Genomic DNA, 11,387 nt, shown 5'->3' with positions numbered 1-11,387 from the left:
AGGACAGCCAGGACCAGGTAGAGACCCCATCTCATTAGATAGATAGATAGATAGATAGATAGATAGATAGATAGATAGATAGATAGATAGATAGATAGATAGATAGATAGATATAAGGATTTGGGAGTTGGTAGGGCTTTACTAAAGAATCAGCCTGCAGGAATAAGTTCCAGATGTGCCTGTCTAGGCTGCCTTCTACTCTTTGGCTCCTTTCAGACATCCAGTCACATACTGTGTGCCTTGCCCAATGCTTTGTTCCCAGAAGAGCATGGACTTCCCTGCCCTTTGCTTCTGGAGCAAACACTTAGGCTGAGTTCCTTGAAATGCCCTGGGCAGCTGGCTGCGCTGGCTGCTCTACCTTCAATACCTGTTTGGAACATGGGAGGGGCGAGAGGCCAACTCACTATTCATAGCTAAATTGTGACAGGTCTTAAAAGGATTGTCATGTGTAGGGTGGCTTAATGGGCACCAGAGCTCCTTGTGCTGAGACGCAAACTAAGCAGGCTCATACCGCAGAGGCATGCCCCTCACAGGATCACGCAATCCCGCAGCAGGGACTCATTGAAACTCTGCTGTATTCACTGGGCTCCTCTGGGTTTGTAAGAGAAAAATAATCCACGCCATGAGCACATTCAAAACAATTCACCACTATCCTCTTCTACACGACTGTAGCCCAGGACCGCCACCATCCTCCTGAAAGGAGACCAATTTGGCTAACTGATGTAAGGCTACCACTAACGGAGTGCCTTAAAATACTTTCCGTTTAGTCTATCCAGTAATCATAGAACACAAACACGGTCACCGACTTTGAGGAAGCAGGCTCTGAGAGCTGATGTCAATTGTTCAATGTAACGTGGCCTGCGGTGGCCAAGAAACAAGCAGCTGAGTCCAGCAGATTTATCCTAACCAACCAAGCTCCTCCTGACTAACCAGGCCATCCTTACTCTCATCACCCATGAAACAAACACGGGGAAAATCTGAACCTAATACTCTTCTGTTATCAAAGAGCATCTAAGATTTGTTTATACACGGGTTTGAGGAACTCCTTCCTGCAATGGTGAATCCCAATGCCTTCCTCTCTTGGATTTTTCCTTTCAGTGGATGGAGATTAGCCAGCCCATCCTTAGTCACCTTGAGAGAAACCACAAGTGTTTGTCTCTACAGCCCCTGATCTCATTGAGACAGGAGATGCTATGAAGCCAACCACAGTGGCCTGCGGCAGCTTTCCTCCTGTACCATGAATCCTTGCTGCTACAGAAAAAGCAGTTGTCCCCTGAAATGACAGGATAGGCACTACCTGAAGACTACTGAGTCAGGGGTACTTTCAAACCCTTTCCTTAAGGAATGTCCCCCACTTGACACAAACATTTAAGGAAAGAAAATATTACAGGATCAGATGGATTGTCGTTCTGTCTTCGTTTATTTAAAACTGACATCAGGTAAAATGTGCCGGATATAGTTCCCGTATTGGTTAGGGTTTTACTGCTGTGAAAAGACACCATGACCAAGGCAAGTCTTATAAAGGACAACATTGAATTGGGGCCGGCTTACAGGTTCAGTCCATTATCAAGGTGGAAACACGGCAACCATCTAGGCAGACATGGTGCAGGCAGAGCTGAAAGTTCTACATCTTCATCTGAAGGCTGCTAATAGAAGACTGACTTCCAGGCAGCTAGGATGAGGGTCTTAAGTCCACACTCACAGTGACACACCTCCAACAAGGCCACACCTCGAAACAGTGCCATTCCCTGGGCCAAGCATATACAAACCATCACAGTACCCAATCATAATCAGAGAAATAAAACTATTTTGAGAATGTTTTGACTATACTAAGTACCTTTCCTTTGTGAAACACAGAAAACGTTAGTTCACTTTGCTTCAATCCAGTCACCCTCAAGGATGCCTTCTTACCCGGGGTCCTTCTGTGTGAGTTACCAGCCTTCCAGGCCATCAGATAAACAAGACTTGGCTCTGAACTACCCGCCATACACTCAGAGCTCAATTAACGCTACTGGGAGAATGAAGGACGCTCATGTCCTACATTGCTAGACTGAGGAACTGGATACCCCCAAATCTGAGTGCCCCTAAAGGTTGTAGTCTAAGACCACTGAGAAGTGGTTTCTAAGGTACCTCTTGACTGACCTTCTAGAATCATTCACCCTCTATTTTTTTTTTTTAACTCCCCTCTGTATCTTCGGGCCATAATAAAGAATAAAAACCAACTGACCTCCACTGGGAATTATTTTTCATTTACATCTTGTGGCAAGGTATTCCCTTTCTCTCCTTCCTCCCCTCTCCACTCCATGAAAAATTCATTTCCAACTGTTGGACAGTGACACCAAAGGAGAAAGGTCTAGAAACTGCAGTCCACCAAAACCAGATATGGGATATCAGGAAATGAAATCACCTCTCAGCTACAGGGAAGTACTAAGAGTTGTTAAGTAGTTAAGACAAACTTCAGGGTATTTGTGAAGCTTTTTCCTGTATGCTTTCGGTATTCAGTGCAGGATGTGGGCACTGAAGGGAGGGAGCCACAAGGAGATAAAAGCTACTCTAGCTAGGAACCTCTTGCATCTCCCCTCTTTGTCTCTGTATTAGACATAGATCCCTAAAAATATGAGTCTGCTCTATGCGGGTCCTCACTTGCAAAGTCAGTGCCCTTAGAACTAGTATTGAGTTAACACTCCCCATGTTTCCACATGCCTCCTGGCCTTTCTTTGTCATCCCTACCTCTCCCCTAACTCCTGGAAGTTACCTTGTATCTCCTACCACGCAAAACTGAGAAGGTGCAAAAGGGGTCATTCTGCTAAGTGGGGGGGCAACGCTCAAATCTAAAGGTGAGTGAAATCCCCCAGAAACAGCTGCGTTGCTTCCAAGTGCAGCTAACCCTAGCACAGTGCATGACACGATGTCCCATACAACCCCAAAGATTTACTACTGGGAGTGTTCCCTTAGAAATCTGCCCCTCCCCCCCACTGGACATTTCCTAATTAGCATGGCTTGAATGCAATCACTTCTCTCCACATACCCTTTCCTCTGATTTCAACAGTACAAAAACTGCAAAAGGGTTGACCTCCTAAAAAAAAAAAAAAGAAAGAAAGAAAGAAAGAAAGAAAGAAAGAAAGAAAGAAAGAAAGAAAGAAAGAAAGAAAGAAAAAGAAGAAACGCTCTGAGCCTGGTGGCTGCCATTCTGTTTAGGGTCTCAACACAGTCTGCCCTCGTATGCACTCAAGACCTAGGCAGAGACTATAGCTAACACTAGGATCACAACGGGAAAATGTGCCAGTTAGATTTGGTTGGGCTGACACAGGATAGAGTCACCTAAGAAGGAACCTCAGCTGAGGACTTGCTTCCATTAGCTCAGCCTATAGGCAAGTCTCTGTGGTATTTTCCTGATTAACATGGCTGTGGGAGGGCCCAGCCAATTGTGGGCGGTACCACCCCTGAGCACGTGGTCCTGAGTTACTTAGCTGAGAAAACAAGCTAAGCAAGTCATGGAGACCAACCTAGGAATCTGTAAAAGTAATTCTTGGGGAGAGGGGTGTCTGCCTCTCTTTGCTCCCAAATAACTGCAGGGTGATTCTACGCCGCCGGCTCTTGCCCATTTTTGCTCCTGAATAAATGACACAGAGACCTGATATTTTTATTAACAAGCTACAAGTGCTAAGATCAGCAGCAGATACTCAAGGGCAGATTCTAACCCTACTATGCTGGCTTGGGTACTTCCCCACCACGTGGTCCTGTAATCTGAGTCTTGCCCTGGCTCACTCGGTTCCATGCGTGCCCTCACCATGGCTGCTCTCTTACTGAGACCTCATGGCAACTTCTCCTGGTCCATCTCCTTCTCACCGAATCTCCTCCCCTGACTCTGTCCTTGGGATCCACTGACTGGGGTTAGAAGTCCTGTAGTCTCCCCTGCCCAGCTAATTGGTTCATCAGCTCTTTATTCATCAATCAGAAGTGACAGAAAATAATTTTCACGTAACATTGAGACCGTGCATAACATGCATTGAGATCACCAACTAACATGTTTGACCACGCCAATGTCTGGACTGCAACCAGATGTCTGAGCATGAAAACCAGCATCTGAATACAAACAGCACCAAGCCATCCCCCGACAGTCAGCATTGTCTCTCCATGCTTGCTCGGCTTCAGTGCCTCCTTCAACTTCCCCCAATGGTGGATTACTTATAAACCCCTTCTTCCCTCCAGCTAGTTGCTTTTGGGCATGGTGTCACAGGAATAGAAAGCAAACTAGTACAGAAAGACAACAAGAATGAGATTTCCCACTCACATGACCCCTTTTGTCAGTAAACGTAAACTCAAGAGAACAAGGGCCGCGAAGATAGTATCTACACTTTTGATAAAATATTTGAGGATTTATTTATTAATGATCCTTAAACCAGGAAATCTAGACCCATGTAAGAGCTTATAAAATCTACAACCAGAACATATATTATCTAAATACACTATACACATCTTCCAGGGGATATGGGAGCTAATCTATTTCCCTAAACTTTATTTATCCAGTTTACAGGCAAAAACTCCAGTGGTGGTGGGTAGAGGAAGAAGACATTAATCTACAGGGAGGGAGGGAGGGAGGGAGGGAAAAAAAAAAAAAAAAAAAAAAAAAAAGAAAGAAAATTAAATTACTACCTAGGATATTAGCAATAAGTTGTTGACTTAACTTCCTATGACAGATCTAATTAGAAGGTGGCAACAAATGTTTCCAGGTGTTTAATTAAGTGTGATAATTATTTCTTTTCTTAAACAGAAATGGAGTCATATGTTTACACTACAAAGTATAATGTTCTCTTAGTTAAAACAGCGTGAAAACACCTTTGTATAATACAGGATTCAATGCATGATAAAAATATCCTCTGTGATAAGCCGCACTTAAAGTGATTTATCAACTCTTAACTTGCAACCACCAAAGCACAACGGCTTCTTAAAAGCCATCCTGTTTAGAGTTCTTTCTTTTCTTCAGCTACAAAGTTTTGTTAGCCTTGCTAAATAATCTGTATTCAAAGTGTCTTTCCCTACCAGCATCCAAGGGGATTTTCAACAAAGATGTGGGAGAAGTTTCGTGGGAATACACACAGCAAGAATAATCTGAACAGTAGGAGAACCAGAAATTACAACGAGACGGGAACTCAGGAACTCCAGCACAATAAGGCTGTTAGGATGCAGCAAACTGGTCAAGGTATCGGTTTTGTGTGTGTGTGTAGAAATATGCCCTTTGCAACGAGTGTACTGATGCCCCCTCCTCAATAAAACTAACTTACATTAGGATGAAACTTTCAGACTTAAGCAACCCAAGGACGTTATTATTTCAACACCGGGCAGTAAACTACAGTTGGTAGTGCTGTGTTGGGAAATCAATCGGTTTAGAAACATGGTGTTGCTGAATCAATGAACATCTTTTAGGTGGCCAAGTCGTTTGATCAGCCTGGTCTTGGAACAGCGTATCAGCAGTCCTGGATCACCAGGCCCTGGGAAACTCATCAGGTGTTCTCCCAGCAGGTGCTGGAAGCTCGGCGCCACCGGTAAGCACACGGGACAAACAGACACGCACACATGCACACGACTTCCTTCGCGGAATGATTTTAAAGCAAACCTCTGCTCGCTGCCCGTTTACAATGCAGGATTGGATAACAATCTCAGAGCAGCATCTCAGTCTGCAATCTGGGGCATCCTGAACAACACAGGCAAGCCTTGCTTCAGCGTGTGAGCTTGGTTACAGAGAGGACAGTACTCCAGAGCAGAGCTCAGAGAAGAAAGGAAAGGATGGGGAGAGGGGGTTCAACGCAGGGGCTGGAGGAGGTCTCTCCCCAGCGGTAGATTGCCAGCAACGGAACTGGGATCCATAGTGTGCGTGGATACGTTAAAACTCCGGGACTTTCCGAGCTGCGCGCTCCTACACACTCACGCCCACTTCCACTCCCCACTCGCACCCACTCACACCCACTCTCACGTCTGAAACTCTTGGCGAATTGCAAGCGCGACCCCAGTAGCACTTTAAAAGTTCCCAAATAGCGTCTGGTTTTATCATTACTTTTTTTTTTTTTTTTTTTGACTCCCACAACCCCTACGCTCCACTCCTGGGAGGGAGGCACTTACTCGGAGGAAGGGCGCGGCGGCGCCGGGACGAGTGAAGAGCGGGGCAGTCCCGCAATGTTGTCCCTCGGAGTTGGACCACTCGCGGCTCTCGGACCCCTAAAACCTCAGGCGGGCCCCAGCGCGGGAGAAGTGGAGCTCGCGCCTGGGGCGGGGCTAGGAGGCAGGGGCGGAGCCTGTGTGCCAGGGCGGAGCTGAGAGGTGGACTAGGGAAGGGGCCAGACTGCTGGAAGACGCAGAGAGGAGGTCAGGGGCGTGGCATGATGGGAAGGGGCGTGGTCGGGGCAGGAACTCAGCGGTAGGAGCAGTGGGGAGGGGCTGAGCTGCTGGGCGGGAGGAAAAGCAAAGGCCACCTATTAGGGCGGGGTCTGGCGGCAGACACAGGGCTGTGTGGCCAGGGAGCTGGAAGCAGAGCTGATAGATCTGCACCTCCAAGGGCCCCAGTACACAATGGTCCGCTCAGGACGGTGTTACTCAGGGCAGGCAGTATGGAAGGTCACCGGGTAGCTGGTGGCCAAGATCTGCTTGTGAGATCTCTCAGTTTCTTTGCATAAATGAAATTACCTTTGTAGTTGATAGGGCTACTCTCTTTTGCACCATGACTGACACTTAACCCATGTAAGTGACTGATGATCTATCTGCAGTAGTCTCTGGATCCTGCTTCTTTTCCGTCTTTCTCCCTCTCTCCCTCCTCATGTTAAGATTACTCAAAGACATTCCAAGCACTTGTGGATTCTTGGCTTCCATTGTCAGAGATCGTGGAATTCATCTCTGGGTTAAAGTCTCGCATTGGCTTCCCCGTGGGAAGCCTGTGGTCTTGGACACACACTCAAACTCACACCACTCTAGCATGACTGACTGCCTTTGCCCTAGGAGCCAGGAAACTCCAGAGGAAACACGGGGATGAAGCTGATTCTGCAGTTTTCCTTCTGTTCAAGAGCCATTCCTGGGTGGCTATTACGGTAACTGGCAAAGACCACTAGTGAGTAAGAGGAACCCACTCATACCGTAAACATCCACTCATGGGATTAGCTCTGTAAAACCGGTCGGGAATACTATTAACAAATTAAAAATGTACACGCGACCATTCTAATCCTCTCAACAGTCTATGATTGTAGCTCTTAATAGCTACCAGAGTTTAGTAAAAAGAAATGGAGGTACATGAGGCTGCCCCAAGAAAGCTTCATGCTCAGGAAGTGTATGATTGACGGGGTGGGGGTTGGGGGGGTAGCAGAGGAAAGTAAAGACTGGGTTGGTGAAAAGGACAGAATCACAACGATATGGATTTAAAGCAAAATACAGGACCATACACTAGATACAGAGGTGTTTAAAAGAGGATCACTGTCCGAGGCTGTAATTAGGCATCAGAGGTATCAGAATGACTTTCTGGAAGGGGTGCTCTGAGCTGGGTTTGGGTAAGAAGTGGGAACTTCACAATCCTTTTCAAGGTAGGAGCAGTGGTTTTGTGTAGTAGTTTTTCTCTAAGATTAAAACATTCCTAGCCCTGGTCTTTGGGGGGGGGGGGCTGGAGACTTTTAAAAACAGTTTCTATTTCCATAGGAGTTAGCACCCCCACACTTGCACATATGTAACAGATGTGCAGCTTAGTCTTCATGCAGGTCCCCCAACAACTGGAGTGGGAGTTGTCCCTGAATCTGTTGCCTGCCTGTGGATCCTGTTCCCCTAACTAGGCTGCCTTGTCTGGCCTCAGTGGGAAAGAATATGCCCATTCCTTCATGGACATGATGTGCCAGGGTGGGGTGGTACCCCTAGGAGGAAGCTCCCCCTTCTCAGAAGAGAAGGGGAGAAAGGGGGGCCTGAATGAGGTAGGACTGGGGGACTGGGAGGGGGGGTGCTTAGATCTGTAAAGTAAATAAACAATTAATGCATAAAAGGTTTTTTCATCCTGCCAGGCTGTTTTCCTTAAGGAATTCCTTAAGCCGTAAGGTAAACAGCTCAAGATAGCTTCAGGAAGTCCCCTAAACTGATCAGATTCACTAGGCCCCTCCTCCCCAGAGTAAACAATAAAAGTTGACTGACAGTCCCCCTTTAGACAGAGGGAAGCTGAACTGCAAAGATGACCCTGGAAGAAGCAGGGAAAGGACACTGCCAACCTGTTGAGCTCACTGCAGGCTGTACAGCATGCTCCAGGTTTTCAGTCTTGGGAGTGGAGTTTTGTGACTTTGAGTGATTTTTTTTTTTTCTTTTTTGAGACAGGGTTTCTCTGTGTAGCCCTGGCTGTCCTGAAACTCACTTTGTAGACCAGGCTGGCCTTGAACTCAGAAATCCCCCTGCCTCTGCCTCCCAAGTGCTGGGATTAAAGGCATGTGCCACCACCACCTGGCGATTTCTGTTCCTTTAAGTAACCTCTTACCCATATTCTTATAAGTAATCACACTAAAATTCATTGGTTCACCAAATTAGACTTTGTTGGTATCTGTACTTTGGTTTGTCATGGGGTCCCTGTCCGGGGTGAGTAGATATGTGTGCTTCATCCTCCAAGGAAATGTTTTGTCACACAAGTGGCAAGCATTTTCTCCCATTATACAGGATTACAGACTGGGCATAGTGGTGCATGCCTTTAGTCTCATCACTCAGAAGGCAGAAGCAAGTGACTCTGTAAGTTTGAGGGCCGCTTGGTCTACAGAGTGAGCTCCGGGAGAGCCAAGGCTATGTGGTGTGGCCCTGTCCTCTCTTCCCCCACAAAATATGATTACTAATATTAAAATAATAATAATAATAATACACAAAGAATTAGAAAAGAGGTTATAATGATGGTTGGATTAGTGCTAAAACAACAGACTAGAACCAAAACTAAAATCTTTCATCCTCCAGGACCCTTGGGTGGAGGAAAGCAGAAGGATTTTAAGCATGGGAGACATGACAAATGTTCTATGGACAGAAAAGGCTTTCCCATATGGAAACAACCTAGAGGGCCTCAGAGCAAGGTAACTTGTTCAGTAAACTGACAAAACCTGGTAGGCAAGATGCTGCGGCAGACAAAACAATGTCTCACAGAGAGATGTCCAGCCTCTGACTCAAGAATCTGTGAATGTTAACACTACAGCATGGAAGGAGTTCTGTCCTCATGATTAAAGCTAAGAACATTGAAATGGGGGCATTACCTTGGATTATTTGCTGAGCCTAATTATTTGGGTCCTCTAAGGTGGAAGTACATTGGAGGAGAGTGTCAAGATGTCAGGAGACCATAGGGTGGCCTCTAGAAGCTGAAATGGGTCGTAGCTGATAGTTCAGAAAGGGTATGGGACATCAGCCTTGTATCCCTGAGATGCAAGATGCCATTAACCAAAATTTAGCAAGGAGATGTTTCTTTCTTTAGGGCCCCCAGAAAGTAACTCAGCCCTCCAGACTCCATAATTTGATACCAGCGAGACGCCTGTGAGGTATAAAACTATAAATAAAACTTTGTGTCAAATGCCTAACCTTCGGGTAATTTATCATGGCAGCAATTGGAAACCAGTACAGATACTGAAGGCTGGAAAGGCTGGAAAGGGTAAGATGGACTCAAAGGCCTACAGATGGATAGGGTGCTGGATTGTTGGACAAGGTTTCTGAATGCAGTAGCCATTATGAGTAGACAGAAAAAGCAGAAAGATGCATTCTAAATATTCTAGAATCTGCACTTGAACAGGTAAATTAGAATGAAATAGGTTTTTATATTTGAGCTTTCTGGCTCCCAGATAACTAGAAACTACCTCAATGCCTGCCTGTATTGGCTACTTCCTTATTGCTGTGACAAAATACTGCAAAACAGCTTAAGGGGATGAAAGATATATTTGGGTTCATATAATATAGTCTACGGTGGTAGGGAAGCAGGGCATAGTGGCTCTGTTGATGGGCCAGGAGCATGAAAAGTATGCAGTGTTTTTTTTCATGGAATAGATCAAGGAGCAGACATGCAGGCAGAACCCAGAAGCATGAATAACCTTCTAAGGCCCGCCCCAGCTAGGCCCCACCTCCCACAATGTTGACATAGCAGGGTTTTAACTAGGGTTTTTTTTTTTTTTTTTTTTTTTTTTTTTTTTTTTTTTTTTTTTTTTTTTGCTGTGAAGACTCACCATGACCAAGGCAACATGATTAAGGAAAACATTTAATTGGGGCTGACTTACACTTTCAGAGATTTAGTCTATTATCATCATAGCAGGAAGTATGGAGGTATTCAGACAGATGTGGCGCTGGAAATGAAGCTGAGAGTTCTACATCTTAATTCATAGGCAGTGGATCTGTGGACTGTGTGCCACAATGGGCATAGCTTGAGCATATATGACCTTAAAAGACCACCTCCACACTGACATACTTCCAACAATAAGACCACACCTACTCCAACAAAGCCACACTTCCTAGTAGTGCCCCCCACTGTGATCAAACATGTAAACAAAAGAGTGGGGGCATGTGTAACAATTCCTATTCAAACTAAAACACACAGCAAGCTAGAGGCTGAGCATTCGGAATGGGAGTTTGTGGGGGCAAATTTCAGATTACAGTCATAAAGCATCTATGGCCACTGAGTGGTGTTTGTCACCACCATTTGAAAATTCTAGTGCCAGATTTACTACGTATCCACTGGATGTTTTTGGACAAAGCACAAAGCCTTAATGAGGCTTCTGTTGTACTACATAGTCATGACAATGAAATCAACAGACCTATACAGCAAGTAGCAAGACCCATGGGAAGGGGACTGCTACCATTTCCATGGACTACAGTATGATCCGGTTGGAAGATAGACACATCCTTAGTATATACCTTAAAGTAGCAAGGCCCATGGGAAGGGGACAGCTATCATTTCCTCTCAAAGGGAAAAGAAAGTATTACACACTTCCATAAAACCTGATATTTCAACCACCACTCACTCCTGTCCCAGTCATAATTTCAGATATACTTAAGTATATAGGAGGTTTAAAAGTGGGACTCTTCTGTACTGAAGCTGTTTACAAGTTACTCATGCTCCTATAGGTAACATCAACATCATCATTCATTCTCCCAAGTTGGACTCAGTGGAGCCTTTCTTTAGTCTCTCTTCGCTGACTTGCTTCAGTGTGAATAATCATTCCTTTCATGTCTTCCAAAGAAAGTCATCTTATTCTCATGAGACATTGTCTTCCCTCTGCTCTTTATTCCTTGGCCCTATTATTTCTATTAGCCCATCTGGAAACTCTTTCTAAGCATCCATTATAGAGGAATTTTAATCCAGCAACATGGCTGCTCTGGCAAGGGATCATGTCTAAAGACCTTTAAGGCCTATATGATCT

At 45.4% G+C, this 11,387-nt stretch overlaps 1 protein-coding gene across 1 annotated transcript in view; it reads right to left on the bottom strand.

Annotated features, from left to right (window-relative positions):
• Tnfaip8 (TNF alpha induced protein 8) overlaps nucleotides 1–6,292 on the bottom strand; it is a 112,777-nt gene extending 106,485 nt beyond the window's left edge. The window contains exon 1 of the mRNA XM_029547148.1: nucleotides 6,121–6,292. Within this exon, the coding sequence (XP_029403008.1) occupies nucleotide 6,121 (1 nt within the window). The 5' untranslated portion in view covers nucleotides 6,122–6,292. The remainder of the gene's footprint in view (nucleotides 1–6,120) is intronic.
• Nucleotides 6,293–11,387: the final 5,095 nt, after the last annotated feature.

This window comes from Mus pahari, chromosome 15, assembly GCF_900095145.1.
Source record: "Mus pahari chromosome 15, PAHARI_EIJ_v1.1, whole genome shotgun sequence".
In the NCBI taxonomy this organism is placed as follows: domain Eukaryota; kingdom Metazoa; phylum Chordata; class Mammalia; order Rodentia; family Muridae; genus Mus; species Mus pahari.
The sequence above is the reverse complement of the archived record's forward strand: the minus strand, read 5'-3'. Positions and strand labels throughout refer to the sequence as shown.